Here is a 23172-nt window from a genome sequence, read left to right as displayed (position 1 = left end):
TTCTGTGTATCACTGCCAAGCACTCAAAAGATGGAGCCTTCCATCCCTGCAGTACCTACTCAAGGAGAAGTAATCAAACACCAATCACATGGACAAACATATTTGGCAAAGAGAGATCCTGGAGCAGAAGCTGCAGCAATACAAAGGCTCTGGGTGGGACTGTGCTTGGTAGGTGAACATCAATGAGAGAGGGTGGGCAGTCTATTATGAGAAAGACCAGCTGGGGAAGCTGGTGACCTAGGGCATGTGAGGACCTACGTTCAGACTCCCCTTCACACAACTGGTACCCTACCTGCTGTATGCCACCCATAGGACATGGGAGTTGGGCAACATGATAGCCCTGTAAGCCATGGTAAGGACTTTCAATGTTACTATAGTAGGGAAAGGGACATCTAGGAAGGTTTTAGGGATAGGAGTAGATGGGTGTCTGTGGCCATTTAGGAATGAAGCATCAGAAGAAAGAGTGAATACTGGGAAATGAGAATGTTCTTAAGATGTCAAATCTCATGGTTTGGAGCAATGCCAGGGTATACATTAGTAAGTCCATTTGTAAACTAGCTGTGGAGGGTCAGGTCGAGAGCCAAGGATAAGGGGGGCTAGGGAGATGGCTCAGTAAAGTGTTTGCAACTGTGAAGGCATTAAGTTGATCTACAGAGCCCATGTACAAAAGCCAGATGTGGCAGTGCGTGTTTGTAATCTTGATGGTTCAATAAACATCCATCTTAGACAACTTGGCAATTTGCAGGCCAATGAGGGATCCTGAGTCAAAACTGAGATGGGAGTTCCTGAGGAAGGATGCTTGAGGTTGACCTCTGGCACATACGCAACCATGCATATATGTACATATACATATATATACATATACATTTACATATATATATGCATTCACATACAGACAAACAAGGTTTTGGTTTGAGCACAGACCAATTCATAACTTCTGTGGACTCTAAGATTCTTGGAAAAACTCATAAAATGTTTGAATTGACACATTTCACTAAGAAACCTTGGCAGTCCCTCCTCATTTTTTATCTTCAATGATCTTAATGAAAACTCTTAAAGGCCATAGCTTTTGCTTAGTCCAGACTGCCCTACCTTGATTTCCCAAATGCTAAAGTTACAGGTATGTACCACTGTGTCTACTTGTGTGTCTTTGGGTTGTTTGGTCAGTTGCTTGCTTGGTTTTGATTTTTGTTTTTGGTAACTGGAGAAGTCAAGATTCAGGGACGACTGGAACATTAACAGTGATCTGGTTTATTTCTTACTTTAAATGAATACCACCGCCCTTAGTACTTGTGTGCATTGAAAGATAGAGAAGAGAAGGGGGAGGCTCTCTTATGTGTGTAATTGACCCGTGTTAAATATATCAGCTAATTCAAGCCCCTGTATGTGTCACATGATTCTATTTTGACAGCTCAGCAGGTGGCATCAATAACTGAATCTCGGGGGCTGCCATCCAGTCCACTGGCTTTCAGTTTGTCTTACAGGTCCTTTATCTGTTGGATTGCTGTGAGGACCTGCTGTCCCTCCCATCATCACCAAGCACAGAACAGAGCTCTGTAGCAGAAGGAAGGCAATGAATGCTCCACTAGGCAAAGCTCCTTCAAGCTGTGATAGTCTCTTTTCTATCTTTAACCTCAGAATAAGCATTTCAATAGGATTTATCTTTTGTATGGGCGTCCTTAACCCTGGGGTCATCCAGTACATCCGGAAATTGTAATGGCTTTTGAAAATCCCTGCACTGAGACAAAGTTGTGAATTGAAATTTTACATGTGAGGGGGGAAAAAAAGGATCATTAAGCTTAGGAAGAAAACATGGAAACTGAAGCAAATATTAACATAATAATGTGCTGAGTGTGGTGGGATAGAAGGGCATATGCTGATGCAGGACAGGGAATTATGAAGTGTTTCTAACATAGAGTTTATTTTAAGCTGAACATGGAATTTAGATTCCCAGTGTCAAAGACAGCAGATGCCAACTAAACAATGCAAGCAGGTGGTGCTCATGGTGCATGCCTTTAGTCCCAGCACTGAGAAGGCAGAGGCAGGGCAAGAGAATCTCTGTGAGTTCAAGGCCAGCCCAGTCTACAGGACTAGTCCTAGGACAGCTAAGGCTATACAGAGGACCCTCTCTTGAAAAACATGACAAAACCAAAAGCTTTGCAAGTCAAACAACTGCACCTGTGACGTCAGAGTAGAGTGCTTGACTCACCCTGAGGTCAAACCCCAGCACCACCCAAAAAGAGTTTACTCTGAATAAAGTGTGAAATAATTGAGCTGAAAAATGCCTTCACATGCCTTTTTCCCCAGTGTACCCTCTGTGTTCTCAAACATCATCCATCTCTGTTAAGAACCTCCTATGTTCCTGTCATCGCTGGACCACAGAATTATGAACTGGTGTTAGTCAAATGCATACTTGTTGCCCTGGGGAAGTTATTCATGGTAGGGACCAGAGGCAGAGCCAACCATAGCCAACCATGGTGGTTGGAAATATGAATGAGTGTCATGAGATCAAATGTGAGATTAAACATCACATTTCTCAGAACATAATAAAAGTGATTCTTTTTTTTTTAAGAATTTTATAGAATTTTTTTCCATCTAAGACCCTCTCCACCCCTATACCCACTCAATTTCACATTATTTCTCTGGAAGGAAGGGTTTTTTTTAAGCCACTAAAAACATGGAGTCCAATTTGTGTTGGCCAACTACTCCTAAACATGCAGCCTTTCCTGGAGTGTGATTGATATACCCAGTGTCACTCCATCAGAGAACTGTTTTATCTTTCTCCCGGCAGCTATCTTTCACTTGTCAGAAGCCTCTTGGGTAGGGGTGGGTCTTTATGGAGCTTTCCCTCATCTGTGATGAAATTTGCTCTGGCTTGAGCTTCTGCAGGGCTTACGTGTGCTGCCACAGTCTCTGTGGGTTCGTAAATGCATCTACTTTGTTGAGGCTGCAAAGGACCATTCTTTAAAAATCACTACGTCTGGCACATAGACTCTCCACTTCTCCCCTTCTGCATAGATGCCTGAGCCTCAAGGGGAAGGGTCTGATGAAGACATCCCACTTGGGGCCAAATGCTCCAAGGTCTCTTACTTTCTGCACAGGGTCCAGTCGTGGGTCTCCACGTTAATTCCCCTTTACTCCAAGAAGCTTCTCTGCTGAGGGTTGAGCGATATACATTGGTCTGCAGGTATAACAATACGTTGTTAGAACTTGTTTTATTCCCACATTCATTTACTAGAGCTGATTCTTAAATGAGGGTTGTGATGGAGGTATTGGGTATAAGATTTTCCAATTCCCAGAAAACTTTACCTCAGACTCAGAATTGTTTCAATTTTACATTTTTGTCCTACAAGCTTTCCTGAAATTTTTAATAACCTATGTAATGAACTCTAATTTTTGCATTTAAATCGATTTAGCACGTGTGTGTACATGAATGCATACATCCACTATATGGAGGTCAGGAGACAACTTTTGGAAGTGAGTCCTCCCTCTCACCTTTTATGTTCCACAGAAAGAACTTGGGCTCTGTGACAAACACCTTTGAGTAAATCTGAGAGTCATCCCATGGCTCTATAATAGAGTCATATGCAAAATTATTATTTGATACAAAGTTATATGTAACTTAAGGATGATACTGTTACTGGCCAGGGCCCTGCTCTACTTGAGAGTTTACTGGAAGCAGAAGCTCTCTTTTGTGCTGGTCTTTGCAACTTTTGTTATTTCTGGACATTTGATGTCAGTGCCAGCAGACAAGCAGGATCAGCAACAAGAAACATTCTTTGGTGTTAAAATTCTCACCAAGTCCAAGGGTCCTAAGACCTTTAGTCCTATAGTAACAAATCCTTGAGCAGGCCTTTGAAGTCAAGATTCCTCCTCCCTCAACAGCAGCCAGCATTACCATTGTTCTTGGGACAAGGGTGTTAAACCCTTTGACCCTTAATTACCCCAATGCTGCTTTTATCATCTTACTTGTAATTGTTGTTGTTGCTGCTGCTGTTTCTGTTGCTGTTGCTGTTACTCTTTCTCTTATTCTTGCTCTTGCTGCTGCTGCTGCTGCTGCTGCTGCTGCTGCTGCTGCTGCTGCTGTTGAGTCTGTTGTGGTTGCTGCCAGTGCTTCTCTGACATTGCTATACTGTAGCTCCCTGGCTCTGACTCTGCTGTTATCAGAACCTCTCAGTGGTTCCTATGGCTGTGCCCCTGGTACTGTCAAGGCCATGTGGTTCATTCTATAGCTGTGATGTTCTCCATGGTTTTGCCTTTCCTTTAGCTGTCATGTGCCGCACCACTTAGATTTTGCATCTTGGCCTATTGGCTACTCACTGCTACTGCCTCAGCTACCACTTCTTTCTTTGTAATACCAGTTCAGCCTATTCTACTGGACTACGAGGGAAGGAAGGAAGGAAGGAAGGAAGGAGGGAAGGAAGGATGGGAGGAGAAAGAGAAAGAGAGAGAAAGAGAAAGGGAAACACTTGAGGGGAATGAGACCGTCTCTCAGCAGCAAATAACTTTTCTAGCATGCAACAAGACTTACATTCAATCCCCAGTACAGAAGAAAAAGAAAGAGAAAGGAAGAGAAAGGAAGAAAGGAGGGGAGAAGAGAGGACAGGACACAACCACTTAAGAAAAACATCATGATGGCAAACAGTTCTGAAGGTTATCTCCCATTCATTTGGTTCAACATGTTGTCTGGAAATCCTACTCTGACAGACAAAGGGGATGTTTGTACCAATCACACACAGCCTTGTTCCTTTTATACCAAGCACAGTAGTCCATTTGCTAGGTGAACAGGTGAAGTGCTTCCCCTCTGACCCAGGTAGAAATAGTTTCAGTGTCACCAAAAGCAGGAAGTCTACTATAAACCATTTGAAATAGTCCAGGCTAGAGATGGCTCCTGCAAGAGCTGGAGCAAGCACCTGTCATTGTCCTTTGTTTTCTCAAGGCATTCAAAAGTGGAGTGTTCTAAACAGATTGTCCTGGCATAAAAGGTACTCAGCCAAGTGTTTGGTTGGCAGTCATTTGCCCAAGGTAGCCAGGACAGCAGAGAGGAGAATAACAGCTGCTCTCTGGGGGGTCAACGTGACCCATTCCTCCACATTTTTGCTTCTTTATAGGAAATGGTAATGCTTGTTTACTAGGAACTCACCAGCATTAGTGTTGATTGTAATAGTGTTTTCATTGGTACTTCAGTGGTGTTTCTACATGCCCAGTGACTCCGAGTGACAGTGGGTCTCTGTCACCTATATTAATAGCAACCTATTACCTGGTGTTCTTTATTGACTTCTATGTCGTAACCAGATCTTGACAACATTGATCTAGAAGACCACAGAAGAAAGTCATGGTCTCTGGGCCAGAAATGGATGTCACATGACAGTGAGAAGGGGGAAAGCTAAAAGGGCAAAGTCTAATACCAAGAAAACTTTTGTCGTTTAGAGAATTTTAAATCCACTGAACAACTGCAGGCAAGAAGGTGTCTTCCTTGTGTTCTGTTGAGGTTTATAGGAGAAATCTCAAAGACCAGCTATCGCAGTTTATGACAGACCTGAGGCTTGGAAACCTGGGTTTAATGGGGATGAGGAAAATATATATGTAACCATGGTGGCCATCAGTGTTGTTCTGGGGTGAAACCAACTCAAGTGTGTAACTTGGGTTTCTTGGCTTAATTCTTCCAAGCCTGTATGTCTACCTCTATGAAACAAGATCAATTACTGGATATTCGGATTGCCATGAGGAGCAGTGAAATGATGCCTGCCCTTGGCAAACACTCAGCATTTATTAGTGTGTTATTGTTCACGAAAGTCCATGGAGTCAGAGATAAAAATGAGAAAATTGGGGCTCAGAAAAGCAAGTTAATTACAAAAAGGCAAATGCTAAATGAAACCAATCTCTAAAACCCATGACTGAACATTGATGGTAATGACAGGTATAAATATAACCTGTCCTTCTGCCTCACCAAGCCTAAGATATAGCCAGGTAAGACAGGCACCTAAGAAAGCTAGAGCAAGCATCAGCATTTTGTACAAGAGTCTGACTTTTAGGAAATCAACACATTGTGGATTTTATCGTCTAGTTGCTTTGTTTCCATTTTTTGAAACAAGGTCTCTTATAGTGCAGGCTGACCTCACACTTTGTTCTGTAACCCATACTGGCCTTAAATTCCTGATCCTCCTGACTGCCTCTCAAGCACTAGAATCACAAGCATGTAGCATCATGCCCAGTTCAACACAATACAGACCGATTTCTGTAGAACCTGCTGAGGGCTTACCTCAGGCACTGAAGGGAGTCCATGAGCAACAATGCTGTCTGAAAGATAACCCTTTGTTTCCTGTGGTGGTTATAAAATGTGTTCTCTCTCCATCAAAGCACGATGGCTAGAAAGTTAAGATTTACCTTGGAATATATAGTAATCTTTATTATCAAATGGTGGAACCTAGAAACATACTTTTGGATTTGTCTGTGAAGGTCTTCCCACAGATATTTGTCTGAGGAAAGGTTGGAGTCCCCAGACGAATAAACAGGGATAAAAGAAGAAGCCAATTAGGTGCCAACATTTCCTGCCTTGCTTCCTGACCCATAGAGATATAAGTAGAACTAGCTAAATGTTGCTATCACCATGAGCTACACCATACCTTTCCTACCATGATGGTGGCCTCTCAAATCTTAAGGCAAAATAAATTATTCTTCCCCACAGCGGTCAAGTGTTTGGTCATAGCAACAGCAAAATAACAAATAGGAAAGGAAAGAAAGGCCTATGTTGAAGGTTTGTCTAGAGCTGTGAAAGAGTCCTGCAGGTAGTAGGTGCTTTATGAATTGGCCCTGATACACTATGTTAATTCCACAAAGAGATCACTCTACTTGTTAACTGTGGTTGGTGAGAGCACCAAGATAATGAAGCATTTGCTTGCCTATTTATACAAAGGTTGTAAGCTTAGATTAGCTTACGTCCATTTTCTGAGACCATCTCTCCCTGCAAGATATGGCAAGGTCCTAGGGGGATAGCAGTGGACAACAGAGTCAACACTCAGTTCATGTTTTAGTCAATTACCAATGGTAGGCAACTCTAAATCCCCGTGTTTTGCCTGCTTAAGAGTTTTAACATGTGACCTGGCCCGTAAGACAGTCCGCTACCAGCTCCAACCCAGCACTAGAATTTCCTCCGTTAACAATGTCTCTACTCCACCTGTACAATGCTTTAGATGCCACCAGACACTAGATTAGTGGTGGATTAATGACAATGTATTTCTGGGGAAAATAAGCTCTGGGAGCACACAGTCATTCATGCAGGAGTCGTGAGAAGACAGAGGGGCTGTGAGCCGCCCACACAAGGTCCTTGTGATGCCTGTTCCCTGCTGAGGGAGATTGCCCCCACTCAGTGTGAACTGCTCACCTTGGTCTGCTAGGAGATTGCTGTCAGCAGGATATGGCTCTTCTCTTCCCCTCCATGCATCTGCCTCTCCTAGCCATGATTATGTATAAAGCCTGGGAACCAGGAACAGCTTGAGAGTGCAGCCCTAGCCTTCATGGTACCATGACAACCAGCTTCCCAGCGTTCACCCCTAATAACAGGCCACTCACTTGCCATCTCCTCCACCTGGGCAGAGACTCCCTAGGGGGCTGAATCTGTTCTTGGAACAGCTGCAAGAAGCTTCCTGTAGGGAACAAATTATCAGAGACAGAGAAGGAGGGATCAAAGAGAATTCTTTCTGAGGGGAAAAAGGACAGAGCAGAAAGTCCTGAGTCTCTAACATGTGATGTGTGGCAGGAAATCCAAGGACACTGCCTTCATGATTCTGGAGCTCATGGTCACAGGAACGTACAGTTCTGCAGAGAGAGAGGCATGAGGCTCATGGATACCCTGCCCCACACTAGCCTTGCAGGGAGAGGGCTATAATGGAGTGAAAGACCAATATGAGCCCTCATAAAGCCAGGCCTGCCTGTTAACAGATTTCTTCATTAGGCTCCTGTCGAGACCCCCACTGCCAACTCATCATCTTGTCTGGACTGGAGCCACCTCCTATTGCTGCTGCCTGCTGGATAGACTGTGCTCAGAGACGTCCCCTTCAATCAATATCCTTCCAGAATGGCAGTTCTCAAAAAGGGACTAGACCTGTATAGCTAATAAATGACTATTCTTCACAAAAGGATGACAAATAGGTCCACAGTTAATGAACTTCTCTGTGGACACTAGCCCAAATGCAGACTTTAAATTGACAGGCCAGTACTGAGCTAAGCGCAGGTCTCTCTTCCCTTCCCTTTAGATCATAGATTCTAGCCAAGGTTACCGCATGGAAGGTCCCACCCTCAGAGCTAATAAGCCCATATGATATGCACACTCAGGGACCAGAGGCTCCTGTAGGGCCCAGTCTCCCCATCTTGTTTCCCTCAGCTATGCAGTAGAGCTGATTCTGCCTCCGCTGTGCCTGGCAGGGACAGGTGCTGTTGTGATCACCATTTCTTTCTTTCTGGAAAGCCTATTCTTCAACCTGGAACTTTCTAACCCCTCATGAATCTACCGACTTTTGAAAATAATAGGAAGAGGATCTTGGAGTAACCAAGTCATAAGTGTTTGCTACACAAACATAAGGACCTAAGTTCTCTTCTCCAGCTCAGGATGCAATGGCAGATGCTTGTAATCCCAAAACTGTGGATCCTTGCAGCTTTTCAGACAGCCAGTGAGCCAGTGTCCAAATGATCAAGTGCTGGGTTCTGTGAGAGACCCTGTCTCAAAGTATAAGGTGGAGAGTGATAGAGGAAGACACTTGCCATTGACCTCAGACATCTGTGTAACACACACAGGTACAAATACAAACACACAAATCTGTGCACAAACATACACAAACACACACAAAACACAAGTTTGAAGTTAGGCCAAGTTTACTTGTAAAATGGGGAGGGGACAATGCAGGCATTGGAGTGGTTCAGGAATGCCCTGTAAGCTGAATCTCAAGTGGGAGAAACAAGAGCAAGACAGATTAGCAAAAGAGAAAGGATCAAGTCAGAGAATGTGCACAATGCTTCATAAACACCCTCAGCACCTTTATAGCTTGTCAACCATATGTCACAAGCTATTTAACCTATGTGGCTCACAGGTGAGTTATGTTTAATCTCACTCTTAATTTTTTATACTTAATTACTAATGTTAAAAATCAAATTCAGGATTCTCTAGAAATGTATAGACATTGCAGATGAAACAAGCTCACTGTGTGGGGGACACACTTCTCCTGCCTGGCAGTCATCAATGGAGCTGAATGGAAATTGTTGCTTGTATAGAGTAAAGACACTCAAGTCAAGCGACCCCATTGTCTCTGCTGCATGCTGTGTGCATTTATACTGTTCACTCTCTGCCTGGTCCTGAGGCAGATGATGAGTAGATCAGACAGGCCTGGGATGCTGACATGCTGATATAGGGCTCAGTGTGGGCTGGCCTTTTGGCTGGGGACAGTAGGGACTCTCTGGCGACATCTGAGCAGGGAGGAGCTTTGGAATCAGTCTAGCACATGACTGGTATCCTGAAGTCTTATGCACTCTCACTAATCTGTTCAACCATCTCAATGCTTGGTCCACTATTTGAAGCTCCTGGATTCTGGCTTTGTTGATTCTATCATACCGTGAGCTTACCAGCAGCAATGGGAAGGAAAAAGTGACTAATCCAGGGTAGTTCTGCAGCTCAGAGCCATGCAAAGACAGCTGCTTAGCAAATAGGCTCTTCAAGTACCCAAAGAGAGGGAGGAATTGTCATGACCCAGGGAAACAGGAGCAGCTTATGAAGTTTAGTAGAGAGCCCATGAACTCTTGTCCCCTCTTTTTGCTGCTGATATAGGAAGAGGGACAACAGCTTCCTATTCCTGTAGTCCCAAATTATCACAGTTTAGAGAACTTAGGGACTAGAAAACAGAGTCCTGGAAGTCAAGTCTGATTTGAGCTCCATTGGACCAAAGCCAAAGTGTCAATAGAGTTCTGGGGACTGTTGTCATTACATCAGACCCAGATAATCAGATATCAGATAATGTGATAGCACTTTCTAGTTCTTTTTAGTTTTTGAGATAAATTCTCTCAAACTCAATTATCCTACCACAGCCTCCCAAGTACTAGGATTTCACTTTTGATTGGGGGGGGGGTGCATTTGTGTGTGTGTGTGTGTGTGTGTGTGTGTGTGTGTGTGTGTGTGTGTGTTCATTCTTTGAGACTTGGTCTCACTCTATATTTCAGGCTGGCCTGGAACTCCTGCCTCGGTCTCCCAAATGCTGGGATTCCAAGTGTGCGCCACTACATCCAGATCACATTCTTGTCAGTTTACAGTCTTAATTGCCCTTATCTACAACATATTACAAGTTCAAGAGATGGGAGTATGGACATCTTAAATGGTAGAGTTCCAGTATTCTGTCTGCCACAGAAAAGGAGTACATTTTCCAATGAGGCCTAGCACAGACCCCGAGTCACAATAAATGAGGAGGAACACAGCAACCTCACTCTTTATGCTCACCCATACAACTCAGATCTTACCCATGTACCGTAAGCCTTCTGTGTGCCACGTGTGACCCTTGCACTTATGGATGTATGCCATGTGCCAGGCATGGTGGTATCTCATGAAACTGAAACCCTGGCGTCTCTGAGCCAAAGATGAGCCTAAGTATTCATTATTCCCCTTATTATTGATGCTACTTTTGTGCTATGGGGAAGAACTGGATTGTTGCAACAGAAGCCTCTAGAGCCTGATGCACTTTCTAACTTTTTCTTAATCATGTGTAGCTCTTCTTTGTCTCATCATTTCTCTTCCTGTGAAGCTTTGTACATGACTGAAAAAAATAGGGTTTTACTTATGCCACTTTGATTTTTTTTTTTGATTTTTTAAAAAAATATATACTTCCATTGTGGGAATGGGACACGCATGCCTTGTACACATGTGGAAGTCAGAGGACTACTTATAGGAATCAGTTCTCTCCTTCTACCATGTGGCTTCAGATTGAGCTCAGGTTTGATAGCAAGTATCATTACCCACAGAGCATCTTGCCAGCTCTTTATTTCTGAAAGAGAGTTTTGCTTTGAAGCCCTGGCTTCCTTGGTTCTCTCTATGTAGTTTAGGCACATAGCAACCCTCCTACCTCGGATTATAGGTATATAACATCATGCAAGGTATGTGTATGTGTACATCCCATACAGGTATGTGTGGACATGTTGGGTATTACTGACACCTTGCTACCTTTCTCTCTCTCTCTCTCTCTCTCTCTCTCTCTCTCTCTCTCTCTCTCTCTCTCTCTCTCGCACGCACACACACACACACACACACACACACACACACATTCATTTACAGTTTTAGACAGGCTTTCTCACTGAACATAGAGCTCACCATTTTGGCTAGACTGGCTTGCCATCGAGTACCCAAGATCTGCCTGCCAGGCTGTCCCCACCCCCACAACCAGGGCTGCTGTTCCAGATGTGTACTGCCAAGTTCAGCTTTTTACATAGATGCTGAGGATCCAGATTCAGGGATCCTCATTCTTATGAGCAAGCAGTTTGGCCACTGAGCCCTCCCAAGTCCCCAAAGTAAATTTTTGGCTCATAGTAGGGTTTAGCTCTGGAAGCATATTTTAAAGACATTTATGAAGAAAGTATATATAGGGAATTTTTTTAAAGATATATGTAAAAGCTAAGGGCAGATATGTTGCCTTCAGCATTCACTTATTCTCCACCCGGCTGTGCAATACATCATGTGGCTGCAGTGTTCACTGAGGGATAGTTGTTTGTGAAGTATTTATGAAAAGCTTGTTTCAAGGATTGAGCCACTGGGCCTCAGTGTTCCCTACTTTTGAATCCTCTAATGCTGAATATGATCTCAATCCCCAATCTCTAGCCCAAGTCTGGAAATCAGGACTCTAACGTAATAAATACAGTAGCCACTAACTAAATCTTAAAGTACTTCTCTCACTGTTCTCAGCTGGGCAAAGGCCAAAGTCTTCAGCCCTAGGGAGTTCTTACCCTCTGTGGGGAAACCGTGGCCCAATTCTCTCATTGAGCAAAATTATTGGATGTGTCTCCTATGTAGCAAAAATTGCTGGCTGCATCTCAATCGGTGAGCCTTTTCTCTCCAGGGGCAAAACTGTTGCCTGCAAATCTCCAAAGAAAAATTACCATCTGCCTCACTCCATACAGAAATTGCCAGTTGTGTCCCCGCTATGGGGAAATTGTCAACCAGGTCTCAGAATGGAAAAATCTGCCAGCTGCTCTTCTCCACGGCAGACAAGTCTGCAGAAGTGATCGATGTAAAACCCATGCATGAGTCTGAGTTCAGTCCTCCCTCATTACAAACAATCCTTTCACATCCCTCTCATCTGCCAAGGTGATAGTGGCTTAGAAGGGAGAGACCTTTAAGCCAAAGTCATGTGTGTCAAATGATAGCCTGGAGGTGACCTATTCCAGAGATGATAATAAATGTACTCAGCAGATTGTAATTATGTATTTGTATGTATGTGTATATGTAACAATAATTAAGAAAAAAGAAGGGAAAGCAAAGGCTAAATGCAGATGAAGTTCAAACTTGCACTGTGTTCCTGCCAGCTATGAGGACACCTTTATTGACTGATTAATTCATGGGAAAGAGCTCAAAGATTTATGAATGTTGAATGGATTCATACCATGCAGTACATAGAAACTCAAGATATAGTTGGTTTTAATTCATTCCAGCCTGAATTCTCACTCAGTGCCCCATGACAGGAGTGGGAAGAGTAGAGGAGGAGAGTCCATGGCACGCATTACGGATATGAGCATTATGGGTCAGCCTGAGTATGGGAACAAAGCAAGAGAAAGTAACTATGTGGAGTGGACAAGAGTGGGGGTCCTGGGACGTTTGCTCCTTTGGTCTTGTTGGCCTGTTTTCTGTTCCATAATGGGAATGCTCATACATCTGAGCATTAGATGAAACAATAAATACATAGATACAGAGTTTGTAAATAGATACAGAGTTGCAAAGATAGTTACTTAGGTACAAAGATGGATACTTAAGTGCATAAGAAATTGTAATTTGCATTATATTGATATCTATAAAGCATATATATGTGCCTGTTTGTGAATCTGCCATATACCCATAGCATAGGTCTAGGCTACCAGGATTCCTTCCCATCAAGAATATGTCTTTAGGAGAGAGAGCAAAGCTCATCTCACCTCTCATATTCCCTTTTTTTTTTCTCCTATGACTTTTTCCTGAAATCTGGTTGGAAACTTTGAAGTTCAACTGAATTCTGATGCCAAGCCTAGGTGATCTCAGGGGAAATTTTAGGACGCATGTTTTGCCATATGCCCAGAAAAAACTTTGAATGTCTCTAACACTGAAGCAAAAGGGGGTCCCAGTTCCTTCATTTCGCCCATACATAGCTTATAACATGGTAAACCTCAATTCTGAACTGTAGCTAAGTTTGTGTGATTTGGTAACATTTGTCTCCTCCAACCCTGTGAGGCCCTGTGCCCATTTAGTATTGTTTGTATTATTATTATTATTATTTCAGGGCCAGCCACTTGGGATTAGCTAGCCAATTCCGGGGCTCAGTCTTAATGAAATATGACTGGCCATCACAGTATATAAGAAAGATAAAAGTACTAACAAGTATTTACTGAGGCCCTGCTATGTGCAAGCTCATGTGCTAAGTAATGTGAAGTCCTTTTTGGCAACTGGTAAACCTGAAGCTACAACAATCAATACAGTGTCCACAGTCAGTCACTGATGAGGATAGGTATATGTGACACAAGCAGCCTGTGCCTTATTGAAACCTGTTATACTGTGTTGAGTTGATATTCCTGGAAGGCCAGCTCTTTACTAATGGAAATGGAGGAGTAGTTCAAAAGGAGTTCCTTTTGAACCTTGCTGAGTTAAACTGGAACCAAATTCAAACACTAACATCCACAAAACAATAAAAATAAAGCCCTTAGCAATGAGAATAGAACCAGAAAAATTAGGAAATTCATTGAAACAAGAGAGAGAGGCTCACTGTCTCAGGAGGCCTTTGACAGGCCTGAGGTGCTGCTACCTCTGCTGCTGTTGTTACTGCTGTTGCTTCCTTCTCTTCATCTTCCTCATCATCATCCCCTCTTCCTCCTCCTCCTCCTTTTATATCTCCACCTCCTTTTTCTTCTTCCACTCTCCTAATATTTCAGGAAAAAAAAAGACTTCTTGAGGAGCCATGCCAACAAGAAGTAGAAATTAGTCACACCTAGCAAGAAAGAGAATCAAAAGATCAGGCTGACAATGTCCCTAAAGGACATTGCAGATACCATTTATATATAAGGATACCTGGGGCACCTAAGTCACCCAAGCAAAGGATGTCCTGACCTTTGATTTAAGGCAGTCTGGGGATTTGCTACATCACAACCCAAGAAAAATGTAAACACATGTCCATACAAAATGCTATACATAAATAATCATGGTGCCATTATCTGTCAGTGGGGAAAGCTCAAATGTTTATCAAATGACCAATGAGTCAACAGAATACTGAAATTCCATGCAATGATTTAGCAAAGAACATGCTACAACATGATAAACTTTGGAAACAATATGGTATATTAAGTCAGGTACAAATTACCTATGTGCTATGGTTGAATTATATGAAATTGCTAGAATTAGAATCCAGAAAGTGGATTGATGTTTGCCTAGAGATGCAGGAATGGAAAATAAAGGGTTTTGTCACGGTGTTTTATTTTGTTTTGTTTTGTGAGGGAGTTATTAGAAACATCTGAATTTAGATTGTGGTATGATTACATAAACACACCATGATACATAAAACTGCTGAGTTGTGCATTTTGAGTATTTTAGAGTTATATAGATTACATGTTTTAGAAAAAACTGAAAATTCAGTGTTTAAGCATGTAAAATAACTCCAAGGGCTGGGGGTATAGCTGAGTGGTATTTGCCTAACACACATAAGACTCTGGTTTGTTCCCAAACACCATTAAAAAAAAGACAAGGAAAAGAAAGGAGAGGAGAGGAGAGGAGAGGGAAGGAAAGGGAAGGAAAGAGGAGAGGAAAAAGAAAAAGAGAATTCTAAGGTGTCTCCCAATGTGGGCATGCACATGATATTCAGAGATGAGGGGAAAGTGATCCAGATTTGGGGCTTCCAAACAGTCAGTGTCCCAGCAGGCAGAGTAAGAGACAGGTCCCATGCCAATCACTTGGGAAAAAAGCAGTAATCCACCATTTTTCCTGTCTTCAGAGTGCTAACACTGTTGGCAACTCTTTTATATTCCACAGACACCCGCCCTACTTAGAAGTTCACTGTTAGCTCTCTGGCTGGCCCCAACTCCAGAGCCTGCTCACAAGCCTGGGCTATCTGTATTCATCACATTTTCCCTTTGTCTTTCTTCTGCCCTACAGTTTTTGAAGAGCCAGAAGATCCAAGCAATAGATCGTTTTTCTCTGAAATTATCTCTTCAATTTCGGATGTGAAGTTCAGCCACAGTGGGAGGTATATCATGACCAGAGACTATCTGACCGCGAAAGTCTGGGATCTCAACATGGAAAATCGCCCCGTAGAGACATACCAGGTACAGACCACTGCCCAGCCCTCAGTATCCAGTGTACTCCCTTTGTGTGCTTTTGCATCAGCCTCTGCCTGCAGATGTTGGAAGGCTGTTCCTAGTGATGTATTTGATAAAATACTACAGGCCACAAGTGCCATATGATTTTCAAAAGGATGCACATGGACCAGTTATATGTAGTTATCACCTGGAAATGTTATATTAGACAGATATCATAGCTACAGTGAGCAAAACAAGCGTGGCCCTGCTCCCATGATTCTCTAGTGAAAAAACTGACTGATAAACAAGGAACCAACTGTGCTTGCGAAAGGGATGGTGCTGAGACCAGGGGAACCCAAGACAGGGAAGCCTTTCAGGGTAAGGAAGGTAAAGGAGAAACTGTCATGACCTCATTAGAAAAAGCATGTGCGGGGCTGGGGATTTAGCTCAGTGGTAGAGCGCTTACCTAGGAAGCCCAAGGCCCTGGGTTCGGTCCCCAGCTCCGAAAAAAAGAACCAAAAAAAAAAAAAAAAGAAAGAAAAGAAAAAAGAAAAAGCATGTGCTTAGAAAATTCCACAGCCAAAGGCCTGAAGTAAAGAGAGCTGTGGGTTGAGAAAGTTTACCTTGATGGTGGACCAGAAGGCAGAAAGCTAAGCCAGAAGACAAAACCAGGGTAGGGTCTTGCAAACTCTGGTACCTAGAGCTTTACTTGTCTCCAGCTGGGTACAGTGGAGATCTACAAGGAAATGGCACTGAAAACAATGAGTTTTGCCTCACAGTGTGAGACGCAGGCTACAGGAAAAGAGATGATGCTGATGTAAGCTAAATGGTGTCGGGATGGGGGAAGGGCACTAAGGTGGAGAGTTGGTGACATCTGCTTGCTTACTGAAGGGGAAAGGGGAAAAAGCCAAGACTGTGTAAGAAGCACTTGCCTAAGATCTGGGTAGAGGTGGCAGGAACATGGGTGGAGGGAGAAAAAAGGAGAAAGCATTGTCTCCAGGGATTTTCACTGAAAGAGTTTGACCAGACTTGGCGTTAGAAAGGCTATTAGAAAGCCATGGAGATCAATCAAGAGACAGAAATAACTATTCTTATTTTAATATATCTTTAATTAGATAAAAAGAAATGAGGCAGAGAAAAGGGCATCCAGGAAGACAGATTTGATTTATAGTGCTTTACTAGAGATTCGTTCATTTATCACAGAATTCACTCATTTCGGAGTATGTAACTCTCCAGGGTTTAGTGTATTCACAGAGCTCTAGATCCATCACCAACCCCAGAATATTTTGTCATTATAATTTTAAAAGAACATTCTGGTTGCTCTGGGGAGGAAAACCTGTAACAGAGACAGTTGAAGATACAGAAAGAAGAATCTTAAAGTTATTACAAACTGTCTTAGGGTTCCCATTGCTGTATCAACTTACACTTCCATATCACTGTTCATTATTGAAGGAAATCAGGACAGGAACTCAAACAAGACAAGAACTGGAGACAGGAGCTGATGCAGAAGCCTTGTAGACTGGCTTGCCTCCCCTGGATTGTTCAGACTGCTTTATTATAGAACCCAGACCTACCTGCCTAAGGATGGCACTACCCACAGTGGGCTGGGTCCTCCCCCATTGATCACTAATTGAGAAAATGCCTTACAGCTTGATGTCATAGAGGCTCCTTCTTCTTTGATGACTCTAACTTGTGTTAAGTTGACTTAAAACCAGGCTGTACACAATCTTTGGCAAATGGGTGAGTAGCAGCTTTAATGTGGGTATCAGCAACAAGAGAGGGGCCCAGATTCCTGACATCACAGGGTCTTACGTGTGTTGTAAGAAGGGAAATGTCGAAAGATATCCCATGGATTAATGTCTTTAATAACTAGAGAAGTGGAGTTGCCTTTTTATTTAGATGAGGAGATTGAGAGTTTTGCTTTGAACAGGTTAAGCTAATAAAACCAAAACAGAATGGGAGGTAGGCAGGCAAGTGAAAGTACACAGTAGGTCTTCAAAGCCAGAGAACTGGGAGAAACCTCCTAGGTGGTGGGTATATTTAAAGAAGAGACCAGGACCTGCCCTTGGGGTTTTCAGGTTGAGACTAGGAAGATAACTTGGTAAAGGAGATTGAGTGGAAGGGGCCAGAGAAGTGTAAGGAAAACTAGGAATGTTGAGGAAGCCAAGTGGACAAAAATCTCAAGGTGAAAAAAAGCCACCAACCATGCTATTGCTAAACTTCAAAAAAAAAGGACTGAACATTAAGCACTAGCCTTAGACATGTAGAGGTGACCAGTATCCTAACAGAGGAGTATGCAGAAAGTGTGAGTATCTGGTCAGAGGCTATTCAAGAGACTATGAAAAAAGGGTCTGCGCATAGAAGCTAGCTATGAAAATAGAGTGGATTGGTAGGTGGAATGTAGGATACAGGCAAAAAGGAAATTGGTGTGTTTGGAGCTGATAGGAGTAAACAGTGGAGAGAAAAATGAGGGTGCTGAATCCTCAAGGAACACAAGAAGGGGTGGAGTCCAGTGAAGACCTGGCCTGAGGGAGGCGGGTGGCTCATCTGTCAGAGGAAAGAGAGTGCGTGTAAGGAGCTCAGATGCAGGGGGCTGATAAATGCCATGCTGGGAGCACCCACATTTCTTACCACTTCTGTTTTCTCAGTAGAATGACAAAAGTCATCTGCTGTGTATAGTGAAAAAGTCTTTAAAATGTTCATTTAACAAAGGGAGATACCATAACATCACTGGGGGATCAGCTTGAAGTTCATTTAAAACTTGAGGACCTTGAAAGGGGTTGGTAGAGTACTTGCCTAGCATGCATGAAGCCCTTGACTCATTCCCCAGTAATGTATAAACTGGGTGTGGTATCTGTAATGCCAGCACTCAGGAAGTGGAGGCAGGGGGATCAATTCAAAGACATCCTCAGCCTGAGATAGATGAAATTTGTCTCAAAAAATATTTTAATAAAATAAGACAAATATATATAAACTTGTCTTCCATTTACCAGCTTGACACAGATGACAGACAAGAGGTGCAGTTTTGTTTCAGGGGTTTAATTCAAAAGGAGAGGTTTGTTAAGATACTCACTAAAAGTGAAGTTGTCATGATGGACTGCCAAACTTTAAGGAGCTAGGAAAGAACAAAGCACTTGAGTCAGTGGGTGTGAAGACCTGACAGAAAGGAAATAGCAATAGAAAGAGACTATCACAGAATATACTGCTTTAGTCATGTGACAGTGGGGGCAGGGAGGACAACCATTGGGTATGATAGTAGTTAAGAAGCAGGTATTTGAGTCACTAAAAATGATCACAGGAAGAAGAATAGAAGGCAGAGGGAGATACTCAAGTTGCTTCAAGGAATGGCAGTGCTTCTGATGGTGTGAGACCAGTGGACAGATAGCAAGAAATTGAGTTTGAATGTGTAACATCAAAGGAACTGAGAACAAGACAAGTACAGTTGCCACGAGCAACAGGGCAGCCCATTTTTGGCTTATGGACTTGGGAACAAAATTCCACATCATCCCCTGGAGAGTTGTAAGAAGTAGCAATGTCTTCAGAGACAAGAGCAGGGAGAAAATGGGGGTCATAGACACTGGACTCTAGGAAGACTGACTGAGTTCCACAGCACATCACAATGGAGCTTAAGAACCAGAATTCAGGGCCAATAGGCACCATGATCACTGTGTTACCCACATGGTTCAAAGAGTATACCACCCCATGTACAAGAGTTGGATTCTCCCCTAAATCCTAGACTTCGAGGTTCAGCTAAAATGTTCCTACACAATACTGGCCTCTCAGCCCTGGGTATTTGGGCCAGCGTGGTACTAGTGCTTTTTGTCCAGCTGCAGAAGATAACCCTATAGTTTCACACTTCTCAAAACAAAAGAGAGAATGCTGTGACTGGAACCTGGGGGTGGGTGGGATTGGAGCAGACAGCCTGCCAGAGCGCCTTGGCTAGAAAAGAGAAGATTAGGGACACATGGTAGCAAACACGGTTACTCTTATTTTGGGAAAAGGCTTTTAGAACAAATCTAGTTTTAGACCACAGGTCCTGGTTCTGAAGCCACGTTTGGCTGGTGCCAGACTTGGAGATCGTATGTGGAGAACACTAAGAACTAGGTGGCTTAGCACGTGTATTCAAATGAAGTATCACATTTTATTTTAACTTAGAAAAGTGTGCCTCAGAGCCACTTAAATTTAAATACTATATCAAAGATGATAATATACTATCTACAATTTATAAACTCTCAGTTTGTATCTAGAATGGTCTTGGGGAAAAGATCTTTAGATGGGAGCCATTTTCACGAGCAGCAAGACATCCACTTATACAATCTTGGCCCATGGACAGAGAGAAGAGATCCCCAGCATCCCCTAGAGCAGTGGTTCTCAGCCTTCCTAATGTTGTGACCCTTCAATACCATTCCTCATGTTGTGATGACCCCCAACCATTAAATTACTTTCATTGCTACTTCCTAACTATAATTTTACTTCTGTTATGAATTATAATATAAATATCTGTATTTTCTGACTATCTTAGGCAATCCCTGTGAAAGGGTCCCAACCCACAGGTTACGAACCACTGACACAGACTGTTGCTAGATCAGCAGTATCTTCAGAGAAACAGTAGGCCAAGAGCTGGTAGACATGTGTGGGCAGTGCTCCCACTATGCATTTTTGTGCATACACCAACAGAACCCGGCATGTTTCTGTAAATATAGACTTCAGTATCATTTGCTGTTTTCAAACTTCCCTACAGAATAGAGGTAGACCACCTACATCTAACAGGCTGAAACCACCCACTCTGCCTGACTTTGATAAATACCAGCCTTCAGCTGCTATCACGCCACATGAGAACAGTTGAGTAGCTAGAACAGAGACCGTCATATCATCATGAACCTAAATGTTCACTATAAATGATCTAACCCAAAACGATCGACACCCAAAACTTTGTGAATACCAACATTAAGGCCACAGTGGAAAATTCCATGTTGAATCTCACGAAAACAAGCTTCATTTTATGCATATCATTTTAAAGTACTATATAAAAATAACTTTAGGATGTATATAAGATATATGAAATGTAAACAAATTTCATGTTTGTATTGATTCATTACATATATACAATCCAAAATACTTCTTTCCAAAGTGTTTTGAATGAGGGAAATTCAGTATACATGTATACATACATACATATATATATATATATATATATATATATATATATATATCACATATACACATATATTTACTAAGAAAGCCTGCCGGCTTTTAAATATAGGTAGTTGCATTGAATCTGTAGATAGCTTCATTAGGATGGCCCTTTTCACATATCTTCAGTTTATTTCTTCAATGTCTTGGAATTTTAATTACACAAGCTTTGCACTTCCTTGGGTAGATTTGTTCCAAGATGTTCTTGAGGCATGGATGAGACCATTTGTTTGATTTCTTCCTCATGTGTTCATCATTTGAATATAGGAAAGCTATGGATTTTACATATTAATTTTCTATCCTGCCACTCTTTTGCATGTGCTGTAAAGTGTGGCAGCCTTCTGGTGGAGTCTTTGGACTCTTGTGTGTTGAATCATATCCTCTGCAAATAAGGATGCTTTCATGTCTCCCTTTGTGTCCTCTTTCATTTGTCTTATGGCTCCAGCTAAGGCTTCGAGCACGTACTTGGAATGGGGAGTCGAGGAGGACATCCTTGTAGCTCCTGAATTTGGAGGAAATGCTTTCTTTTGCTTTCCACATAGCATGCTGGCTGTGAGCTGGGCATGTATTGTCTTTATTACATTGAAATATGACCCCTGTATCCCTAGATAATTTTTTTCATTAAAGGATGTTAGATTTGTCGGAGGCCTGTTCTGCATCTAAGAGGATGATCATGTAGTTTCTGTCCTTGTATCTGATTTTTATGTGGTTTATTACATTTATTGATTTATGTATGTTGAATCATCTCTGTATCTCCTGGATGAATCCAATTTGATCGTGGTGGATAAACAGGTTTTATTTTCCCACTAATTTAAGGTTTCTTTTTAATCTTGTTTTTTAAAGAACTTCATACATGAGGACTGCACATCTACCTCACTCCTGCCCTTTTTCCACCCATCTAATTCCTCCTGCATCCCTTCTCCCTCCCAAACTTATGAGCTCTTTATTTATTGTTATGTGTGTGTGTGTGTGTGTGTGTGTGTGTGTGTAAATACAGATGCACATGTGTATATACAGCCTACTGAGTCCATTTACTGAGTCCATTAGAATGTTTCTTCTTTGGTGTTTGGCTACAATATTCTGGACATATCTGTTAGGTCTCTTTGATGAACAATGGCATTTAATTCTGATATTTGACCTTTTGTTCACATAATCTAATTGTTAGAGAAATGTATTTGTGTGTAGGGCTGGCTGTTTTGAATTAGACAATCTATGCAGGAGCTTGTCCCTGGAGAAAACTGATTCTCCCTCTCTTAACAGCCACTGACTACCTGTAGCTCTCTGTCTAGGAGTAGAGTCATGTAGAATTTCCCCTGTCTGAGTTGGCATGTCAACCAATCCAGGTTTTGTTCAGGAAACCATATTATTAAGGATCCATGGGCAAATTTTCTCCCATATGTCTAGGGGTCATTATCTAGAATCATGGTATCCTGGGCCTCTGGCGCTTATAATCCTTCTTTGTGATCTTTCTTTGTGATCTTTTTTTCTGAGCCTTCAGTGTAGGGGTTGTGTTGCATATGTATAGGTTGGGGGTGGGAACCCCATGGTCATTTACTCTCTGCATTGTGGCCACTTATAGTTCTCTGTAATTGTCTCCGTCTGTTATGAGAAGTTTCTTTGATGAGAATTGAGAACTATATTTTAAATATAAGGATAAGTATTTAGAATATACTTAAGAATCATCCTGGCTTAAGAAAATGGCAGTATTGGGTTCTCTTCTCAAGTCTATACTTCTCCAGACATGGATACTTAACTAGGCTTATTGTACAAGATCCTCCACCTGAGCAGGCATGAGGTATAACAGGACAGCTGTTGCTTAAATCCAAGGTAAAAGTGCCACTGTGGGCCCCACTGTACATACCTTCCTGGTCCAGTCATTGTGGTGGTTTGTAGCTTTCACAGCTGGGTAGGACACCAATTATTCCTCTCCCTCAGCAATTTGTACAGCAAGCTAATTCTCATATAAAAGCCAGTCATAAGGAAGGAAGCTTCCAGGTCAGCTCTAGTTCAGTTCCCCCAAATCCTGTTTCTAAAACTTGTAGTATCCTCAGCAAAGTCTTATCTTCAAGTTCTGAAAGACAATAAGGGACAATGGCAATAACCCATATTGGGGCAGAAGAGGGACCTCTTACATTCCTCCGGTATAACTAGGTCATAGGGTGGATATACTTTTAGCTATTCTGGAACTGGCCACACTAATTTCCAGAGGGGCTGTACCAATTTGCAATGCCACCAACAGGAAAGGAGGGTTCACTTCTTCCCCATGTTCCCACCAATATTTGCTGCTGCCTTAGTTAGGATTTCATTGCTGTGAAGAGACACCATGACTATGGAAATGACTTACAGGTTCAGAGATTCAGTCTATTACTATTAAAGTGGGAGCATGGCAGTGTCCAGACAGGCATGGTGCTGGAGGAGCTGAGAGTTCCACATCTTCATCTGAAGGCCACTAGAAGATGACTGGCTTCCAAGCAGCTAGGA

At 42.5% G+C, this 23172-nt stretch overlaps 1 protein-coding gene across 25 annotated transcripts in view; it reads left to right on the top strand.

Annotated features, from left to right (window-relative positions):
• Positions 1–23172, top strand: part of Ppp2r2b (protein phosphatase 2, regulatory subunit B, beta) — a 452614-nt gene that overhangs the window by 415138 nt on the left and 14304 nt on the right. For all 25 annotated transcript variants that reach the window (NR_073588.2, NM_022209.4, NM_001402382.1 and 22 more), the window contains one exon: positions 15356–15525. Coding sequence is in view for 24 of the 25 variants with exons in the window: in NM_022209.4 (NP_071545.2) it covers positions 15356–15525 (170 nt within the window). In the remaining variant the exon portion in view is untranslated. The remainder of the gene's footprint in view (positions 1–15355; positions 15526–23172) is intronic.

Source organism: Rattus norvegicus, chromosome 18 (assembly GCF_036323735.1).
Source record: "Rattus norvegicus strain BN/NHsdMcwi chromosome 18, GRCr8, whole genome shotgun sequence".
In the NCBI taxonomy this organism is placed as follows: Eukaryota; Metazoa; Chordata; class Mammalia; order Rodentia; family Muridae; genus Rattus; species Rattus norvegicus.
The sequence above is the reverse complement of the archived record's forward strand: the minus strand, read 5'-3'. Positions and strand labels throughout refer to the sequence as shown.